Source organism: Trichosurus vulpecula, chromosome 2, assembly GCF_011100635.1.
Source record: "Trichosurus vulpecula isolate mTriVul1 chromosome 2, mTriVul1.pri, whole genome shotgun sequence".
Taxonomy (NCBI): Eukaryota; Metazoa; Chordata; class Mammalia; order Diprotodontia; family Phalangeridae; genus Trichosurus; species Trichosurus vulpecula.
In genome coordinates, this window is record NC_050574.1 from 301,967,444 (window position 1) to 301,990,048 (window position 22,605).

General features: G+C 36.5%; 1 protein-coding gene across 3 annotated transcripts in view; it reads left to right on the plus strand.

The window, feature by feature from the left end:
- The window catches only part of EPB41L5 (erythrocyte membrane protein band 4.1 like 5), a 118,805-nt gene that overhangs the window by 67,303 nt on the left and 28,897 nt on the right, over positions 1-22,605 (plus strand). For 2 of the 3 annotated variants that reach the window (XM_036743519.1, XM_036743520.1), the window contains 6 exons: positions 3,235-3,404; positions 5,023-5,129; positions 5,829-5,856; positions 7,537-7,579; positions 8,120-8,235; positions 11,708-14,353. In XM_036743519.1, coding sequence (XP_036599414.1) covers positions 3,235-3,404; positions 5,023-5,129; positions 5,829-5,856; positions 7,537-7,579; positions 8,120-8,235; positions 11,708-11,888 — 645 coding nt within the window. In that variant the 3' untranslated portion in view covers positions 11,889-14,353. Of the gene's footprint in view, positions 1-3,234; positions 3,405-5,022; positions 5,130-5,828; positions 5,857-7,536; positions 7,580-8,119; positions 8,236-11,707; positions 14,354-22,605 lie in introns of those variants that run through there. The other variant, XM_036743521.1, reaches the window with a different exon arrangement.

Here is a 22,605-nt window from a genome sequence, read left to right on the forward strand (position 1 = left end):
GAATCACCTACCCAGCAAAACTGAGTATCATGCTCCAAGGCAAAATATGGATTTTCAATAAAATAGAGGACTTTCAAGCTTTCTCAGTGAAAAGACCAGAGCTGAATAGAAAATTTGACTTTCAAACACAAGAATCAAGAAAAGCATGAAAAGGTAATCAAGAAAAAGAACAAGAAAAAGAAATTGCAAGGGACTTACTAATGTTGAACTGTTTTGTTTACATTCCTACATGTAAAGATGATGTGTATGATTCATGAGACCTCAGTATTAGGGTAGCTGAAGGGAATATGCATATATATATATATCTTTATGTATGTATACGTATAGGTGAGTGTGTATGTATGTATATGTGTGCGTGTGCGTGTGTGTGTGTGTGTGTGTGTGTATGTATAGAGAGAAAGAGACTGGGCACAGGGTGAGTTGAAGATGAAGGGAAGATATCTAAAAGAAATAAAATCAGATTGAGGGATGAGAGAGGAATATATTGAGAGAGGGAGATAGGGAAAGATAGAATGGGGTAAATTATCTCACATAAAAGTGGCAAGAAAAAGCAGTTCTGTAGGAAGGGAAGAGGGGGCAGGTGAGGGGGAATGAGTGATTCTTGCTCTCATCAGATTTGACCTGTGGAGGGAATACCATACACACTCAATTGGGTATCTTACCTCACAGGAAAGAAGGAGGAAGAAGATAAAAAGGGGGGATGATAGAAGGGAGGGCAGATGGGGGTGGAGGTAACCAAAAACAAACACTTTCGAAAGGGGACAGGGCCAAGGGAGAAAATTCAATAAAGGGGGATAGATTAGGAAGGAGCAAAATATAGTTAGTCTTTCACAACATGAGTATTGTGGAAGGGTTATACATAATGATATGCATATGGCCTATGTTGAATTGCTTGACTTCTTAGGGAGAGTGGGTGGGAAGAGAACAGGGGAGAGAATTTGGAACTCAAAGTTTTAAAAACAGATGTTCAAAAACAAAAAAAAAGTTTTTGCACGCAACTAGAAAATAAGATACACAGTTAGTGGGGCGTAGAAATTTATCTTGCCCTACAAGAAAGGAAGGGAAAAGGGGATGGGAGGGGAGTGGGGTGACAGAAGGTAGGGCTGACTGGGGAACAGGGCAACCAGAATGTGCGCCATCTTGGATTTGGGGGGAGGGTAGAAATGGGGCGAAAATTTGTAATTCAAACTCTTGTGAAAATCAATGCTGAAAACTAAATAAAAAAAAAAGATTTGGTTTATGTGGGCACTCCTATGAGAAGCTTTTTCTGGTTCCCCTAGTTGTTACAGCTCTCTCCCTCTTCAAATTATTTTTCATTTACTTCTTCCTATACAAATTGTGTCTCCCCAGTAAGGAAGAGGCTGATAGTGTTTTTTATCCTTATATCCGCATAACTCTGCAAGTGTCTTGCATGTAGTATGTACTTAATAAATGTTTGAACTTAATTGAGTAGTTAGTAGAAAGTTAATAGAAATTTCTCAAATTAAATTGAATTACTTTTTTGTTCTGTCCTTTCTCCTTTCTAATTTTTTTTGGATATCCAGTGGTACACAAGCATGAATTGGTATGCTGCTTATGATGAAGGAAGGACTTGGAGGCAGGATACAAGAATCCAACTATTTGGGTTCTTGTAACAACTTTTCTATTATCTGTGATTTTGAACAAATCCTTTAGTCTTGCTAGATTTGAGTTTCCTTATCTGTAAAATGAATTATTGAAATATTAAGTCTTTCAAGTCCTTTCTCAGAGGTGTAAAATTAAGAGATTGCCCCAGGGCTCTAAAGAGGATTTTGGCTTCTAGTAACTGTGACTGAATTGTATTTAGGTGTGATCTTGTAACCCAGCCCTTCCGTGAAATGATTATTCTGCCCCATTATTCTATGTTATAGTTCTTAGTAAATCCTTATTTAAAATTGGGCCTCGAGATATGAGCTTGGAGTAATCTCAGTCTTTCTCTTGCTCTTCTTAGTAAAGACATCATCAGGAGTAAGTATCATCTATGTGCTTTCCAATCACTTGTTATTGGTAGGGAATATAACTTTTTGCTGTGATTACTATGCAACAACTAAAGACCCTTGAAGTTGTACATGAATACAGCACACCTAAGTTCTTTTCTAGTTGGGAGAGGGCAATGGAAATTTTTAATTTTGTTTAAGGGTTAGGGGATTTTCTGTATTTAATATTTTTTTCCTTTCTTGCCATTAAGAATATTTGAAATGGACTCTGCATTTTGATTTAAGTTTAGGATTCTGTTCACTTTTCTTCAATATGTATCTGTTTTGGTGGATTTATTGTGTGATGACTCATACACACTAACTTAGACATTCTTGGATCTATACTAATGTAGTGAAAACAAGAGAATTAATATAAAGGTGATGCTTGCCAAATCATCTTTCTTTAAAAGTAAATATCCTTATAGACCTTTATTTAATCTCTACATGGGTTATGATTTTAACAATGTTGTCTCTCAGTAGAGACCGATCATCTAAGCTTTATCTTACTAAGTAGATAGAGCCTTTATCTTAGCTGTTTGAACAGTTTATTTAATTTACAAGTAAAATCAAAGGCATACATCTCTTTAATTTTTGAAGGCTCTAGAGAATTTTATGGCTTATTATTCATTGTAATATGTTTTGTAAGAAAGCTAACATTGTTTAGAAGAGTACCCAGTAATGAAATACTGGTAAACTATGCCAGTAGCCATTTTGAGTCTGCTCTGGCCTGGTAATATAGTAATCAACTGTAGGCCATAAAAGATAATGATATTTGCACTGACTACCTTAGGCTTTTTAAAACATCATTGTTAAAACTTACCCTTGGATGTTTTCATCTTAACAGCATATTTTCAAGAAAGTAGACAGACTACTTCATCTTAATTGAGAGGAGTTGGGTTGAATTCATAATACTCCTTCCCATTTTTATGATAGTCTCACAGTGACTGAGAATTTTTTATTATGTGCATATCTGTGCAGTGAGGTCACCCAAGTGAAACAAGAGAGAATATCTTGTGTGATTGTAACATACTGTATAGAAACATGAACCACTTAAACTCCTTTGGGCTCAGTTGGAAGATAACAAATGAGTGTTTGTCTTAGTTTGTCTAAGTTGAGGATAAGCTGGATAACTAGATTAAAAAAATTAATGCTGAATATTTCTATGTTTGAACTTGTAACCCAATGCTGTGTATGTTTTTGGCCTAATAAATCTGTCTTGCATAATTTTTTTCTTTTCCAGGGCAAAGAGCAGGAGCACACATTTGTCTTTAGACTAGAGCACCCCAAAGCTTGCAAACATTTATGGAAATGTGCTGTGGAGCATCACGCTTTCTTTCGTCTCAGAGGACCTGTTCAGAAGGGATCTAGTCGATCAGGATTTATTCGTTTAGGTTCACGGTTCAGATACAGGTCAATTTCCTGTTATACGTGGTGTCTTTCATTGAATCATAGAATGTTAAAACTAGAAGGAACCTTTGGCGTCCTAGTCGAGTCTGCTTCTTTTATAGACAGGGAATGTGAGGCCCTGAAGGCTTTTTTGTCCCATAAGAAGTGAAGAAAAGTGACTTCTATTCTGAGGCTTAGAATTCATAGGAAAACGGTACAAAGTATTGGAAGGGATGGATGAAAATAATTAAATTTTAGGTTTTAGAATGTATTCTATTAAGGAATGGTGGGTGTTTTCCTACTTAATATTTAAAATAACAACAGTGTGTGGATTGGCTTACAAAGCAGAGAGTTTCTTCTCACTGGGAATTTTCAGAGGTTAAGTCTCTTTACAGTTAGTAGCTTGAAAGTTGGGAGGAGAGACTGATTTCCTTAAATATTTTTGAATAGGGTTAGGGATAGGGATGAGACCTGTGAGTCCTTTGTCAGAGTTTGTCAGAGGTAGGACTTTTACCGTGCTCTTTTGACTTTGAGACCAGCTCTATAATCCACTATCCCATGAGGACAATTAACTGCAAAAGCTAACTCTCATTTTCTGCCTCACCCTCATTCTTATCTAAAAGAGACAAAAATCATAAGTTCTTAAATCACTTAATAAGGGTGAGACATTTGGACTTGAGATAGTCAAGTTTATTAAAACACCCCTAAGATAAACATGGACTGGGATATGATAGTATAAATTTCCTTTTTACTCACCACTGTACTCCTTATCCCATCCTCGAAGTTCCAAGAGAATACCCGAAGAGTGAAGGCCTCAGACAGTAATAATTGTAAGTCAGTTTATTATAGCAATTAAACACTGTCCAGCTGTCCACAGTCTTGGAGCCTTTTCCCCTCTCAGTAATAACATCTCCATTTAGAGAAATGATCCCTGACTCAGGGTTTCCTCAGGTAATACCAGAATTTAGCTCATTTTCTAGGTTGTTCTATCAGCTCACCTACTAGCAACCAAGGCAAAGTAAACATGTTGAAAATACATGTATTTATTATTAAAAGACAGATAATGCATAAATAGTATTCAAAGTGAGTCCACTAGCAAGGGACACATTCATAGCATTAATAGGAAAGTCCTTGTAGTATGGTTTGATTTGGAACTGTTTTCCTTTACCTAGTCTGTGGTCCTTGCTCATGTGTGCAACCCAGCCAGGTCACCCAGCATATCCTACCCTAGGAATCCTTCGGAACTTGTTTATTGCCACTGGCATTCCAGTCCCATTCATAGAGCATGGCTGAGATTGGGAACCCCCTGTTATTTGCCCTTGAAATGTAATAGCTGCTGCCCATGTCTACCATACTCCTGGAAAATTCTCTTCTCTTCCTCCTTTAAAGTCCTTTTTTTTCAAAGCCAAACTTGCAGTATACTGTGAGTAAGTGCCTACACCACTCTGGGAAATGTAGTCTTTCCCTACTACTACCTTGTCTGCTATATTATTTCAAAGCCCTTAGAATGTGAAGTGAATGAAACCTAAGCTGGGGCTTTGAAAATGAACTGGCCATTGTATTTGTCTGTCTAGTGTGTATCAAGTTATTCTCAACTGGAGATTTATTGTTGTGTCTTGTAATTTGTTTTACTTTATTGTAGTGGGAAAACTGAGTATCAGACCACAAAAACCAATAAAGCGAGAAGGTCAACGGCCTTTGAAAGACGACCCAGCAAGCGGTATTCCCGGCGAACTCTGCAGACAACAGGTAGAGTATGATTGTTTCCATTAGCATTGCCGTTACTCACCGGCAAGTTTCTATTAACTCACACGTCTTGTATAATTTATTTTAGAAGTATTGATTACATGATCATTGGATCGTGTTCAAGGAGGCTTATCCCTGTGTCTCCTTAACTGAAATAGTTATTCACTTTAATGAGTTCAAGTCTATAGCTTTCTTGTGAAACCCCTCATGAGTTAGTGGCAATATGTTGTCTGTGCTAGATAGGGACTAAATGGCCCATATCAATCACTCATTTTTACATAGTCCTTTCTTTTCACCACATATAGTTCATGTAGTTTACTGCTTATAATTGAGGTAGGTGGGGAAGATGGTATTGTCCCCATTTCACAAGAGAGGAAGTTGGGATTCAGGAGTTGTAACCTTCTGATCACAGAGATAGTAAGTCATAGTGTCTGCATTTGAATCCATTTCATCTCTTAAGCTGGTGGTTTTTTTCTTATTCTTGCCAACCCATCCTGTTTTTCTGATTCCTACTGTCAGAGACTGAAAATTTGATGTATTTACCAAAGGAAAACCTTTTTCTGAGATTGTGCCTGGTCTCTGTAGCATCAATGGTGCTAACTCTTTTTGTCTACAATAATGTTTTCAAGTAAAGCTTTTGTGAGCAGCTAAATAATGGTTGTGAGACTAATTGGAGGCAATCTTTTTACTCCTTATTCCCAGCAAATGCAATGAAACCTGAAGAATCCAGGTAAGCAATATTTTACATAAAGCATTAATTTTAGCTTTTGGAATTAGAATTGTCTGCTTCTAGAACTAAGTAACACAATAAATATTGTAGATACAGAGTATTTTGGCACTATTAAATTAAATTTGGTCATCTAGGATGTATTTATTAGGTGCTTACTATGTGCCAGACACTATGCTAAGAGCATTATTAAGTTTATTTTCCTGATAAGCAAATTTAAAATCATTCTTCTAGATAAGTTTTTAAAGAGCTTAGGTTATTTCCAAAGGTCTAACTTTCCTTTTGATATATCTAATTAATGTGTTTATTTCCTCCATATTCATCTGGAACACATCCTACAACCTAGGTGCTATCACTCTAAAAAGGAGCAAAAACCCCAATAACCTTTGTGGGTTTTTTAGTGGGGCAGCCCTCCTGGACAGTAGATTAGATTGGATAAAAGCTTCCCTGAGCCAGAGAAGTGACTCACAATGACTTCTTCTTGGCTTTCCTGATCATGATTTGATCTGGCACATTTTCCAGGATGCGTGTTGGGTGAGCAGAACAAAAATACTGACCCTCCCTCTGCCATTTTGACTCCACCCTCTCCTCAGTACCTGGTAAAGAATGTGGCGCAGAGTGGGTGCTTAGTGTTTATTAACTGAAAATTAATGCAAGCGAGCAAAGAGAAATAATAAATGTGCAACCTAACTTTCAAAATTGTCAAAAATAGAGAATTATATATCCATCTGTTGGAGGAAAGGGGGCATGAAACTTTGATATTGAAATAACTTCTAGGTATTAACTAAGGCTTCAGAGAAAGGAGGTGAAAATGGTGTGATGAAAATAGTCCTTTATTTGAAACCATCGGACCTTGATTCAAATTCTGCTTCTACCACCTATTACCCGGATGATCTTGGGAAAGTCATTTAATCTCTCTGGGTCTCATGCACCTCATTTGTAAAGTGAGATTTGTAAAATTTGTAAAATGTGCAATTTATAGTGAAAGAAACCATTAAGAAAGACTTATGGGGCACGTCTATGGTTAGAGAAGTATAAACAGTTGATGGGTCCCCCAGGGATCAGTTTTAGAACCAGTTCTACTTGTTTTTATAAATTATTGGAAGGAAGATGCACACTGTGAACTCTCAAGATTTGAAGCTAACACTGGCTGGTGCAAGGGATGGGGGAAGACGGGAAGACGGGAAGGTGATCCAAGAACACATTGGGAGATGAGATGGCAGAGAAACTGCAAGAATACCTTGAAATGATGACATTTGCCAAAGGAGTGTCATAAGGTGGCAACTATTGGTAAAGTCTGATAGTGTGATCTATAATAAATCACATGTGAAAAGAGAAGAGGAAATACAGGAATTCGTCATGGCCCTAGACAGAAGAAAGTACTATAACTTGCCCCAAAGATAGAGACTTTCAGTCATTGCCACTTGAATCAAGCCTCAACTTAAAAGCAGATGTTTCCTGCTAATATATTTTGAAGTAGAGATAATGATAGCTAACTTCTTTGCAAAAAATGTGTGCTACTTTATCACTTCTGTCTGACATATAGATAGATACAGATAAAGACATATGTCTCTCTGTTTGTCTCTGTCTCTGTGTCTCTCTCCCTATATGTAGATATAGAACTATTGAGATCTAAAAATTAATCCCGCAATTTAGAAAATTGAATTTTTTTTTCTTTTGTAGCCTCCAGAAGAATATTGCAACCCAGAATAATGGATCCCAACAAGTAAGATCATCTCGGGGTTCCTGAAATACACTAAGCAGCAAGAATTCTTAAGCCAGTAAACCTACTTTCCTCTTGTGTATTACTTTATTATTGTATCCTTATGTCTGTCTTATTTATTAGGAAGATTAGTGGACTGGTATTAAGGATATCAGAGATCTGATTCCAACCCTGCGATATGTTTGTGGTTGGGGTTGGTCAAGTCACCCTCTCCACATGTCAATTTTGCTTTCTATAAAGTTAACAACTTTATTATTATATCCTATGTCTTAGTGGATGTTGAAAGGAAGCCTCTATAAAACATCTTTTAAAAATTTCTTACCTCTGTAAAGAAAGATGCGATTACAAATACTTGAAGTTCGTTCCTCTAGGAGTTTCTATAAATCTTAAGCCATTCGCGTTGCCTTCAGTCATCATACAATCATTATGCAGCTTTTGGCAATTTTTGTCCCTGTTGGTGTCATTCCTCTTTCCTCTCCTTCATATTGGCTGTTTGTTAAAATATTTAGGTAAAATTATTATTTTTATGTTTTATTCCCTAAGGTTAGGGGTACAAGATCAACTATGCCTGTAATCTCATCCATCCCTTCTGGTCCTGTTCTGGTGGAGATAGAAAATCTTCCAAGGAGTCCAGGAATGAGCCATCATGACAGGAAATGGTTTGTAAACCCCTGACCCCAGAGAAAATGTTACTTGTATGCACGCAATCCAAATACTTAATCTTACACTGAATTTACATATTATTTAAGACAAACTATTCATATTTGTGAATTGAGAAGTGAATGTCTGATGACAGTTCAGCCCTGTGGGGATAGGGAAATAAAGTTTGCTGGTGAGAAGGATTGTAGAGTATGCTTGTTTTAAGTAGAAGGCCATCTGACTGCCAGCTGCTCTTTCACTTCCACTCATTGTGTTCTCTAAGGACTTGCTGCAGAATTTTTTCCTTAAAGGATGCTCTCCCATGGTGCCTTGTCTGAAGTGTTTTACCTCAGTTAAAAAATGTCCCCAAATAGATAGGTGTCCATTACTTGTGGAAGTTATTTCTTCAAAGTAACATGAATATAAAATTTTAGAAGTAATCCCTGAAGGGGATGCTAGTGGAAAATAAGTTTCATTGAGGGGAAAATGGGGCTACAAAATCCAGCTATGTAGAATCAGTATTACTTCCTAAAGAATGAAAGGCAATTAAAAGATGATGAAAACAAAGGTTTTTTGAATTCTGAATTGTTCAAATTCTGGCTATTATAGCAAGCACATAGATATGAATAGTTTGCCTATTGGGTATAATCAATGGTTCTTCTCTTTTTCAAGCAAATGAAATGAAAGCAAGATACGCTTCCTTAAGCAATATTTAATTTGGGTGGTTTGTATTGGGTGCTGCATGTATTTCATTATGTTAGTCTGTGAAGGCAAAATAGATAATCGAATGGATTTTTCTTTGTCTTTCTTGCTCTTAGTTTGTTTAGTGTCTGAAACCTAATGGGTTGTCTGTGGTGATCTCAAGGTTTCATTCGGCTCTTTATGCAAGCGGCTCTTCCTTCTCGGTGGTGGGCGAACGGTGTTTGGTGATTATTTTTGTTCCGTCTTTTCCTTTTGATTTTTTTTAACTCTCCTTTTGACCTAACTGCAAGGTGCTTTGCGGATACTGGGTAATTCCTTAGTTGGGAATGTTTTGACTTCAGCTCCAAATAGGTCTGACTTAGTCTTTTTTTTTTTTTAATGCTAAATGATTTTTAATTAAGACTATTGAATCTCAGATTTAGGTGCCTCTCCTCATCATCCCTCCCCTTAAATCTTTTAAATTATGTCATAATGTCTATTCTAAAGCTTAGAACATAGCCATATGTGGTTTATTTCCTAAGATCTTAGGACTTACTCCCATTGGCAAGTAACAATGTGCACTCAAATATACTTCAGCTGAAATAGACACCCGGTCAGTTTTTGGAGGCTAGTTACTTTTATAGCATGTGAGTGTGCAGTTTTCCTTTTGTTATAACACAACATTTACTGAGGTGATAAACTTTAGCTTATAGATACTTAAGTCTGCTAAATATGATTCTGTAGTTCTTGCTAAGTGGAAACGGCTGTCAGAAAGAGGAGAGGTATTGGGTTTGATTGAGTTTCAAGGATTAAAAAAAAAGAACAATTTGGAGCTGTGTGTCATATTTTGTATATTGTGCTGGGATCTACTAGGCTGGAATGGAGCAAAATGGTGACACTGACAAAACAGAATGAGCCCTGGCGTGCCTAATCAGAGGGATGCAACTGAATGAATGCTGTCATTTCTTGGGAGCTGATGGATTTTTCTGCCTTTAATCCAAAATGCTTACTGCCCATAACTGGCTCATTTCTTATGCATGCCTTGACTGTTGATTATTGTCAGTTTATTTTGTTTGTTTTAAAATAAATAATAAAAATAGCCCTCCTCTAGAAATGAGTAAATTAGTGAGATTTTTGAAGTGCAATTTATATGCTTCAAAAATTGGGATATATTACCCATTAGAAGTTTCAGCTTCTTTTCTCTCCTTTGCTAAATAAAAGTACTGCCTGTGTAGGCGCCCTCTGCCCCACCCCCCGCCATGTGCCACCATAATGGTTTGTTAATGGTCAGGATGCAGGATATTCAATTTTTAAACTACCAAGATTTGGAGAAATGACGATCATGCAAATGACTTTCATAGAAGAGTAGAAAACAAGCAAAACAAAAATTAGCTGCCTAAATAAGAAGTGGCATTTTGGAAACACTTTTTGCACATGAAACCTTTCTGATTGGTTCAGTATCCAAAAAAAATTACGGTCTATAGATTTAAATTTTGTGAATTAACTTAGATGAACAAACACAGTTCCCATGTTTGTTGAAAAGAAAACAAAGCAACTCCCCCCCCCCCCCCAAATGCTTCCAAGTTCATGGTACATCATTTATTGAATATCTGAGGAATGATGTAGGTTTTACATTTAGTATGTAGTGTCCAGAGGGATCCATTTTGAAAAGAGAGATTCTAATGTATTTAAAAATCTATTTATTCTGTCTTATGTCTTGTTTCTTAGTGTAAGAAATTTGGGATTTTTTGCTTTTAGCAGATATGAGCCAGCAAACATTACCTTTCTACAGGAGGACTATTATCAGTATTAATGAGGGAGCTTACACATTAAATTTTATATAATCCTCTGTGTTTTGTCTTAACTTTCCAGTTGTGATTGCTAAGCAGAGTAATGCATGTACTAATGAACATATTAAGCTTTGTTTTCTGGAAAGGAGCAGAGAATCTGATTACATTGTTTGTGCCTGATGAGTCCTACTTCATTTTATTTTAATGAAGATTGAGCGAATTCTCCTGTGAACCTTGATATGCTTCTCAGTAGTTTGTGTATTTCCACAGCATATCATTGGTAATTGGAAAAGACAGTCTCCAATTCACATGCTATAATACAATTTATGCTATAAATTATTTCCCCATAAGTAATTATAGCTCCCAAAATCCATCTATCAGGGTTCCTATTTCTTGTTTTTTGTTTTAAGACTTGTTTCTTGTTTTAATACTGGTGCTTCCAAAATACCTTTCAAACTTGTTTTTGACCTTGTGGCAAAAATCAGAAGACTTATCAAAACACTCAAACGTTGTTTCACTTCTTACTTTAAAGTGCTACATCAGGTGCAGGTACAGTGTAATACTTTGCCCTTTAGTGGAATTTGCTCCATAAACCTGGATTTGTTTGCACTTGGGAAACCTGCCCTCATTTTAATTCTTGCACACTAAGCCTCTTCGTTTTCTTCCTTCCTTTCTTCCTTAACTCAGTGAGATACTGTTGTGTTTTTAAATTCTATATTTGCATGGAGTAGAAATTTGTTTCTACTTTTGAGTTGCTAATTAAGTCCTTTAACACTGCCGTGTGTAAACCATCCTTTTTGTACTGGATCTTCACAATGATATATGACTTCTGTAATATGGCAGTAGTAAAGGGGTGAGTTTGGTACATGTGAGTTTGTATACATCCTTTCTCTTTGTTCCACTCGCATGCTCCTGCTTTTCCGCATCCTCATTTGTCACCTCATCCTTTACCTCTTGTACTCTCCACCCTGTCTATTTCTAATGACTAACTGTACTCCCCTCCCACTCCCCAACCATCCAGGCTCTCTGATGCCAGTGACCGCTGTCAACGTGGTGGAACCCAGTGGAGCACAGGGGCCTTGCCACCACCCCAGGCTGCTTGTAGAAACTACACTGACTTTGTCCATGAACGCAATGTGAAGAATTCAGGAGTCCATCGCGATGTTGACTATACTGTCCATGCAGCCATGACTGAAATATAATTGGTGGTTAGCCTGATTTAAGGCATTGGGACTGCTTTGTGATGCCAACTGGTGGTGTACATTTACTAAGATGCCTTAAATCAAACTGAGGAAAGTGGAAGGGAAGCCAGTTTTAAGTGTCAGGTTTCCCTTTGTGTGGTGCTTTTTTGTAGCCCTTTTGAGAAAGGGAATAAGAAGTTATGTGACACAAATAATAATGCTAAGTGTTCTTGCATCAAAAAAGGGGATGCATATGTAATTTTAAGGTTTCCTTAATATAACTATGTTAGGTCTTTATTGATCAGTGGGTGCCTTAGCAGGTCTCTGTGTATGTATGTATGTATACACTTGTGTGTATATGTATGTATGTACATACGCAAACACATACATATGCACATACACACATAATATGATCCATTTACCTCATAGTAAAAAATATAATTTCTTTTTATTTGGGAGAAGAAAACAAAAAGCCTTAACATTTAGGAGGAATGGCATATGTTTCATCTGAAGGAATGGTATATATTTCATCTGTGTACCTAAAAGATTTTTATTTTAGTTGTTTATAATACATATTTTGAAGGAAAGAATGTGATTTAATTTAAAAAATAAAAATGCTGCTTGTAACCAGCTATGGAGAAATGTCTAAAATAGGTTTTAATCTACTCTTAACAGTAATTTTGATAAAATATTTCAGTTAGTGAAATAAATTTGCTGCTGAATAATCATTTTAAACAAAGACTAATTTTCTTTCTTGTTTTCTACATTTTTGAATGGTTGGCAAAGTCTTCTTCTTAGCACCAGATTCATACTCTGTTGTCAGATCCAGCGTAATATATTCTGATTCGTATCCTTTCTTAAACTTAAAAAAAAAATTTTTAATGGAAACAAATTAGATATCAGTTCTGATTCTTGGAATTTGGTTCAATTGCTAGAAGCATATCAGTGATGTATGTGATAGCGTTCTTTCTTCTGAACTTTTCAAGTTTCCTTCTGGTTTCTTTCAGAGATATTCTGAACTTATAATGTACTTTCCTACCTAGGTTGGAGAATCTGTTGTCATTTTTTCCCCAGTTTAAGCTTGTGTACTTTTTGGTGATTACTCAGAAACCAGTAGCCCTCTTCTTATAATTATTCTGTTAATGGATTTTAGTTGGTAATCTAAAACAATGCTGTAAATCTCAAAAATAGAAATGGATTCCTGCTGGCCAGGCCACATATTGACTTAGAAAATCAAATTAACGTCACATCTGTGTTGTATTTTAATTTCATTTTGTTAAATATTTCCCAGTTACTTTTTAATCTAGTTTAGGTCGTCCTGGGGCAGAGTTTGGCACTTCTCATTTAAAGTAACAGATAGTTGAGAATATTTTTCTATTAGATTTTTGAATGTGTCATTATGAGAATTCATAATACTTTGAAGTAATGAAAAAACAATAAAATTAAATTCAGGAGGAGATGGAAGCCCATGCTGCTTATATATCCTAAGAAAAGCTGCTGCTTCAAACAATTTATCCTTTAGGATCAAGACAGGGTTTTAGAAAACTTCTGTTTTGGGCTTATGGATGCAAGCAAAGAGGGAATAGAATACAATAAGTCAACAACTGGCATAATAAAGGTATGGATAATTACAAAGTATTTATCATTGGTAACACTTGTGAAGAATCGGTTTAGTATCTTAAAGTTGGAGACTGCTCCAAGATGTTTTTTCACCAATTTTGTGTAAAACAATAAGCCTATGTCAAAACCATCTATCCAGGGATTGTCTTTGCTTCTGTGAATCATCATCAGTATGTTTTTTTAAAAGCTGCTAGTTTTATTTCTCAGGGATGCTATAAATAGAGTATGATGTATACACAGTCATACCCTCTCCTTAAAAGTAGGAAATTTATACAAGTGACTTTTAAATGGAATGGTGAGTTTTTTTTGGATACTCTTCAAATTAATATGGTCAGCAAGGGACCAACTGTGTTGTCAGAAACCAAAGCTACTTGATAGATTAAAAAGATACCTTAGTCTGCAGTTGAACCAAATCTAAAGTGCTTCCCAACTTTAGGCTTGTTCTGTGTCAGGAGAATAAACCAAATATGAATTCCTGCAACTAACTGTGTGATCAAATTAACCACTTATAAAACACTGCTATATTCAGCGAAGCCTGGAGTAGGATTAAATTTGCATTGATTTAATGAATTTGTTCAGCAGGATCATTAATCCTGATATCCTTGTGAACTGAGTTAGTGATGTACCTTTCCCACTTTACAGATAGTAAGGGGTAGGGGATAGAGTGATTCAGTGACATGCCTGCTGTCATATGTCGAATATGTCCACGGCTTTCTGATTACAGTTATTTCAATTGTGTATTGATCACAAAATGTTTTAAAACTTTCTCCCCACACCTGCTTTTGCTGGTCTTTGATAAATTACTCATAATATCATAGTGGGATGACTTTACAAAGAAAAGTAGAATTTTATTCATTTGTCCTTTACTTTAAAAAAAAGTTTCATATTAGAGACAGTGCCTCAGTGGAACTAGACTTGGAGTCAGGAAGAGCCTAGTTCAAATCCAGATTTGGTCACTTACTAGCTGTGTGGCTCTGAACAGGTAACCACCCTCCATCTCAATTTACTTATCTGTAAAATAGGGATAACAATAGTACCTATCTCCCAGGATTGTTGTGAGATACTATTTGTAAAGCTCTTTGCAAACCGGAAACTGATTTGTAAATGCTAGCTATCCTGGACAGTTAGCTTAGTGTAGTGGGTAGGGCACTGGACTAGAGTTCAGGAAGGTGTAGGTTCAAATCCTGCTTCAAGACCCCGGGCAAGTTATTTTCTCTGTGCCTCAGTTCATCTTTAGAATGATAAAGTTGAATTTGATGGCCTCTATGGTTCCTTGCAGCTCTAAAATCCATGATTTTATTTTGACATATGTTTTAAAATATAAAAATATTAATAAAATGTAACCCAAACATCCCTTCTTGACTTCTTTTTTGAATTATTGAAGATGGCCCCCTGTATCGCTATGGATAAAACTTTACACACTGAAATTTTGCAACAAATGAAATGTGTTTTTATAAATTTATTAACCCACAGAAGTTGGCTTCCTCCTGAAAAGAGAGTTTGGCAGCAGATGGTTTGAGGGTGGAACATTGAACTGATCACATGAGCTGAGCTCCAATTGGAGGTTCTTACTGAGTATGCATGGTTTAATACTTTAATTACTCAGTTTGTGTGTTGGAACACTTAGATGTATTACAAAGCAGTTCTTAGAATATCTTTACCTAATATGTTTCTTTGGCCAGTTTTTTTACTAGCAGGTCTAAATTTTAGACCAAGTATGGTGTTTGCATCTGTGTCTGAGATTAGATATGTAACTGGGTAGATAAAAGTGTAGAAAGTAACCCTCTTTTCTTGCTCCTCCTCTGTTTCTCCAAATAATGTCTTAACAAGTTCACAGGTGTGAACTGCAACAGATGAGAAACATCACTGTCTATTGTAGCAGGTGGTAGGTTAAGAACAGTTGCTTTTCAAAACGAGGACTCTTTATCCTATGTAATACTCAAAATTCCTATGAAGTCATTTTCAGCTGCATTCCATTTTCATAAACCAAAAAAGTGAGCTAAATCTTGGCTTTGTTGTGCCTTTGACATTAATTGCCCCCGAAAATAATTGCCTTGGGTTTCATTAATATAAATTTATCAGTCATATCTTAAAGGCAGCATGGCATAGTGGATAAAGAGCCAACCTTTGACCCAGAAGACCTGGGTTGAAATCCTGCCTCATTGTGACACTTTGGACAAGTCACTTAACCTTTTTATTGTTCTGGGTAACTATCATAAGAGCATGCATTGCAGAGAATGTTGCATTAGTAGAGTAGGAGTTTCATCAGCCAGGACTTTACTATATTAATGAAAATCATAAGTCCAGTCCATATTCTTATCCCTAAATTAGTTTCATGATCTCTTTTTTAGTTGTTGGCTTGTTATCTCTTCCTGGATATTTTGTAGCACCTCAGACCCGATATATCTGAAATTGAACTCATTCTCTTTCCCCAAACTGACCCTTCCTCTGAACTTCCTTTTTGCTGTTGATGGCACTACCGTCCTACTTAAACTAACCCCAGTTTCATCTTTTGACTTTCTGGTTTCTCTTTTTGTATCTAGCCAGTTGCCAAAGCTACTCAGTTTTTACCCTTGAAGTATCTCAAGTTTCTCTTCTATGTATTATTACTGCCACCAACCTGAAGTTTGTCATAACTCATTGGTTATGTTATTGCAATAGAAAATAAAATAAAATTGAATCTATACTATTGTAATAGCCTCCAAGTTGGCATGTTTTCTTTGTTTTGTCATGCTGCAATTTACTCTTTATTCAGCTGCTAATTTTCTTGATACTTAGTTTAGACCACCTCAGTCTTTTAATCAATGAACCAGTTCAAGGAGATCCTAAAAAGAGGGAAATGTGCACTTAGAGACATAATATAAGCTGTAATTTTTATGGTTCTAAGAGTACAGAATGAAACTCCTTTTGCCATACAGAAATTTGAAAGGATAGTCATAGTTTTAGCAGCCATGAAGTATCTCACTTTAATGAACTTGCTTTGAATGTGATTTTTAAAGGGAGTACTTACATTGAATAACGAGAGAGCCATCTACTAGATACAAATGGCATAGTTGCTGTAGTTCTTTGAAGTCCACCACCACTACCTACCTTCTCTTCACAGAGGTTGGCAACCTTGATGTCATCCTGGATTCCTCTCATTCCACACATCTAGTCAGTCACCAAGTGCTGTTCCTACCTTCTCAAAATCTCTAAAAATGGTCATTTTCTGTCTGCTCACACAATCCCTTATCACTTCTGTCCCTGACACTGCGATTTTTGTTGTTAAGTTGTTTCAGTCACGTCCAACTACCTGTAATCCCATTTGGAATGTTCCTGGCAAAGATACTGGAGTGGTTTTCCATTTCTTTCTCCAGCGCTTTTTATAGATGAGGGGTCACACAGCTAGTAAGAAAAGTCTGACGCTTGATTTGAACTCATGAAGATGAGCCTTCTGATTCCAAGCTCAGTGCTCTATATGGTGTCATCTTTTGCAATAGTTTCCTAATTAACCTATCTCCAGTTTGTCCTCACTTCAATCCATCTTGTACAGAGCTGCCAAAGTAATTTCTTAGTTCAGGTCTGACCAGTCCCCTATGCCATAATTACAGTGGCTTCCTATTGGTTCGTGAGTACATGGGCTCTTAACCATTTTGTGTACCAAGACTTCTGGCAAATTGGGGAACTGTAAACCTCTACATACAGGCTAAATTTTAACTGGGGCTTTTAAAAAATAAGAATGTGTTGTTTTTTTTTAATCATCCTTGTTCGTGGACTCCCTGAAATTTGTCCATGGGATCATTGGAGCCTATCTAATGAACCTCTGCTCTAGTCTAAAATAAGATGTTCCTCTTTTTGGCTTGTAAGGCCCATTACTACCTAGCTTCAACCTACTTTTCTAGCCTTGTTATACCTTAATCTCTTTTCTGTATTTTGGCCAAGCCCAAATATATTTTTCATATGCTATTCCCCTATGCCTGCAATGGATCTGCTAGTCCCCTCCCTCCCTAACCTATTGTAGTTGTACATCTGTGTTGTCTTCTCTGATAGAATGCAAAGTCCTGGAGAGCAGGAACTTGTGTCATTTTTGTCTTTGTATTCCTAGGACTTAGCTGGCTCTTAGCACAGTGCCTTTAAATGTGTATCGATTGTTCAGAAATCCAGAAATCTTTAGAGGCATCCCATTGTCCATAAGACAAAATAAAAATTTCTTAGCCTGACATTTTGAGGCTTTTAACTATCTGATTCTAACCTACTTTTCTAGCCATAATTCTCTTGATATGCTATGTGTTTTTGCAAAAAAGAGATTATTGGCACTTTTCCTGTTATATCCTGCTCTTTTCCAACTCCATGCGTTGATACAAGCTGTTTCTCTTGCCTAGAATTCTTCCTGATCATTGAAATCCTCTCTAGTGTAATAAGGCCCTTTGTGGTGCCTCTTCTTCGTTCTTCCTGTGCTCTCTGGCCTCAGCTGAAACCAAGTTCTTTCGCATGTGACATTTTATACTATTTTGTCTGGACTTCTTCTCATCACATAGTAGTTTTTATCATACTTACCATCTTATTCTTCCCCCTTCCCCCAGTTTGGTTGTAAATTTCATAAGTGCAGTAACTTTTTTTTTTAACCAAATACCTTAAAACCTCACACATATTGGGCATTTAACAAGTGTTTGCCTAACTTGAATATGCTTGGAGTTTGTGACTTGGGCAAATTGTCATGTAAAATAATGTTAGTGAACCAATCACCCTGTCTACCCCACCTTAAAACAAATTGGATTAGAGAACTGGGATATAGCAACCTTTCCAATTGTGGTATTAGATTGCATGTCTTAAACTAGTATAAAAGCTAGATCCCAGCTCCATCACTGATAAGCATTTCCTTGGAATGATTCCCCTTTGTATGTTTCTAACTCATTTGTAAAATACAATTATTATTTATCTTTTCTATTTGGTGAATTGGGGAGTCCTGGACTTGGATTCAGGAGACCTGGCTAATCCTGGCTCTCTCATCTCTGGACCTCAGTTTCCAAATAGTACTATTTGTACTAGCCACTTTCCAGGGTTAGGAGGAAAATGCTTTGGAAATTTGGATCATTCTATAAATATTAATTGTTCTGTAAAAATAAGCTGCCGTTATCTAGAAAATGAGGGAGTTGATTTGCTGGACAGTAAGGTTCCTTCTAGTGTTAAAGGAGGTCTTGTGAGTACCAGTACCTTTTTAGGTATTTTGAGCTCTTTAAATAGGTGACCGAATGAGGTGATAATTATATAATGCTTAGCACAGGGCCTGGCACACAGTAGGCGATTCCTTCCATTCTCCCAGTTGGAACTAGCCATGTTGGTGCATACTCGTAATCCCAACTGAGGCTAGGAGATCTGTGTTCCACAGTGGGACTAAGATGATTGGGTGTTTGCATTAACTTTTATATTAATATAGTGAGTTCTACGGGAACAGGTGGTCCACCAGATTGCCTTAAGGAGGGGGTATACTAGCCCACGTTGGAAATACAGCTGATCATTAGTGGAATCTGGAATCTTCCCTATGAGTAGCCCTTGTATTCCATCCTGAAAGAGACAGACACAATCGGGAAAACACATTTTATTATATTGGAGAAGTGAGTTAAAGTTAATACCAAGTATTAATAACAAGATATACAAAAAAGGTCAAGAGTTTCAGGCCTCTGAGAAATGAAAGGAAGGAGCTTCTTGCTGTTTTTAATGCGTTATGGCTTTGTTTTTCCCTTAAATGAAAAAGTATACAGATTAGCTAAAGTTAATAACTTTCCCATTCCTCTTGAAAGAATAGTTATATACGCCTTTGTGAGGTCATTAGTCAGATCAGTGGCTGTGGCTGACTAGAAGCTGTAATTCTAGATTTTAGGGGTGGCTGTTCGAATGACCTTTTTACATTTTGTTTATCAATGCTGACACTTTTATCTTGGCAGAGACAAGATTCCTACGTTCGTTCGTTCGTTCGTTCCTTTCCTTCCTCCCTCCCTCCCTCCCATCTTTCTATTTTTTTTTTTTTGCTTCTTTTGTTATTCTGACCTGGACCAACAAACATGAACACGTGTGTCTCTATACTTTTAAAAAAAAAAAGGGAATTGTATATGAAATGGAATGTATTATGTACAGCTTGTTTTTTTTAAGTGTGTAATAAATTCAAAACAGTGTCAAAGCTGCTTTTTTCAGAGCTAAGTGTGAGAGCAAGGAATTTCTCAGGGGTGAAACAATTTTGACACCTGATTTTTCTTTAAAACAAGATGAATACATAAAATTCTTGTGCATTTTTTTTCCCCTTTTGGCAGCATCCAAGCAGATGCTACTCCACAACCTTTTGTCCTTGAGTAAAGACCACACAAGTAATGACTAGGTTTTTTAAAAAGTATAATACAGAATCTTAACCTAAAAATAACATTCTCATTATTTAGAAATGTTTTCAGCTCTAGTTACGAGAACATAACACTTGGTACAACTAATTATTTTATTTTGTTCTTCCCTCCCCAGATGATTTAAAAAAAATTGATGTTCTTGACCTTATTTTGATGTCACCTTCCAGTGATACACCTTCTATCTCAGATAAAGCCTTCTACTATAAATTACTGTGTTAAGCAAAACAGATCAACACAATCAGAAAATGTTTGCTTCCTCTTAGCCTTTTAGTCTGCTGCCTCTATACTGAGAGGGAGGGAGCATATTTTCACTATCATTCTTAAGTGGTAAGATATAATTTATAAAAAAAAATCATCTTGAAAATAATGTTTGCTGAGAAACATTTTTTTCCTATTCTGTAGTCATCTGCTTACTCTTGATTTAAATGAATGTCAAAGGAGTGCTTTGTGAAACCAAACAATTGAGTTTCTTCCCGAATTAAAAAACTTTCAATGTTATGGAAGTGATTATAAACATTAGACAGGTAAGGCTTATTAATTTAAAATCATTTCTTTAGTCTCTCTTGCCTTTTTGGGGTTTCCCTTCCACCATTTTGAGGGGAAAAAATATTGGGATTCTCTTCTCACATTTCTTTGAAATAGCTGCAGTCCTAGTCCAAAAAAGTTAAATTAGAGGAGCGTCCAGTATCTTTGAACTGGTTGGGATGTTGAAGTCTGTAATATACCCACGTACCCACTATCTATCTGCCTTATACTATACTTCACCAATGTTGTTGATGCTTGAGAGTATATAAAAATTATAAAAGGATCTTATCCCCTATATGAATCCATCCAGTGAATGGATACATGTTACATCCTAAAGCATTCCATTTAATTGTGATGATGTCTTTCCTTATTTCAAGACAAATTCTCTTATGACTTCTGCTCTTTGGTCTTCTGTCCCCTGGAGCTATTCTGCATCCACATAATAATACCTCAAACATTTGAAAAGAGCTATCATATCTCTTTCTCATTCTTGTTTCTCCAGGCTAAAAAAAGTCCCCTAAACTTTCTTTAAACTGATCATTTTTTGAACAGAATTATCAGATACACACCCCAGGGGCCAGAGACCAGATTAAAAAATAATTGACAAAAAGTAATTGGAAACAAAGAAAAATGCCATAAAACATAGCATTACACTTCAAAATTAAGTCAATATGCAACTTATGTATGGTTTGTTATTGTTGTTCCTCAGTCATGTCCAACTCACCCTCATTTGGAATTTTCTTGGCAGAGATACTGGAGTGGTTCACCATTTTCTTCTCCAGCTCATTTTACAGAGGAGGAAATTGTGGTAAACAGGGTTAAGTGACTGCCCACCGGGTCACACAACTAGTAAGTATCTGAGGCCAGATTTGAACTTGGGAAGAGTCTTCCAGACTCCAGGTGGGGTACTCTATCCATTGTGCCACCTAGTTGTCCCTTTATTTTGGATACTATACTTAAGCATCCTAGTAAAATCAGATTTGGGGGGGGCCTCATATTTTATTTGTTGACTGAGTTAATAGTCACTAAAATCTCAGGTCTTTTTGGAAAATAACACTTCAGATTTTGTCATGTGAAATGTTGTCTCATGACATCCATTTTTTTTTTTGAACTTGTCTTTTTTTTTTTAATTTCTTTATTTATTTTTAGTTTACCACACACGGTTCTACATAGTTTTGAGTTCCAGATTTTCTCCCTTCCCTCCCCAAAGCGGCATGGAATCTCATATAACTGTCATGTATAACTTCGCATTGAATTAAATGACATCCATTTTTAACTTAGAGTTGGCTTGTCCTTTTGCCCTGCCATAATCTTTTTGAATCTAGGCTTTGTCATCCAGTATCATAGCTATCTCCTATTGTGCTTAGGAGCTTTGGATAGAAATGTTAAAAATGATAGTACTGCCTTCAAGGAGCTTACAGTCTAAAGTTACTAATGTAGTTGCACTTATTGAAAAATCTTAATCCCCTGGAGCCAGTGATTTTTTTTTTCTGAGTTAACTACTCATTCTTTTCAGTGGCACCATCAATTTACTGGTACCAATACTATGCTGGTGAACTGAGTTGCATTAAATTGAAAGTTGAGCTAGCCTTTTTCAAGCACTTGTAATCCACTAGACACTACAGATAAAAAAAATGAAAAACATCCCCTGTTCTCAAGAAACTTACATTGCATTTTGATTAATTCTCTCTTAATTCCCTTATTCAATCAGTTACCAAATTTATATTAATATCTCAGCAGCTTTTTTCTTGCAATTGCTTGACAAATTATGAGTGGAAGAGGGATTCCCTGCAGATGGTGAGATTCTACAGGTGTTCCTGGTTGTGAAATGACAATGTGCTAATTGCATCAAGACCTCTTCAAAAATTGAGGAGCTCTCTAAATGATATCTGTAGTCACAGCTTTAGTCTAACCATGTACACAGGAAAAGCCAAGCGGATTGAGACTGCCATTGATTCCAACCACACTCTACAGTTGGATAGAATGTGGAATTCTGCCCAGAATAGAGCAAGAGGAAGAGAGTGATTAGATTTTATTTGGCTGATTGGTACGTTTGTTAGTCCTAAGCTTTTTAACACCAGTAGTCTTCTAACGATGTTACATGTTTCTGAATCATAGAAATACCCCAAAAGCTAAAGAATTAAGAATTGTTGGTTATGATAAAAATCACACACAGGACAATGGAGAGAAGGTGTGAGTAGGCTGGCTCCAGTGCAGTGCCT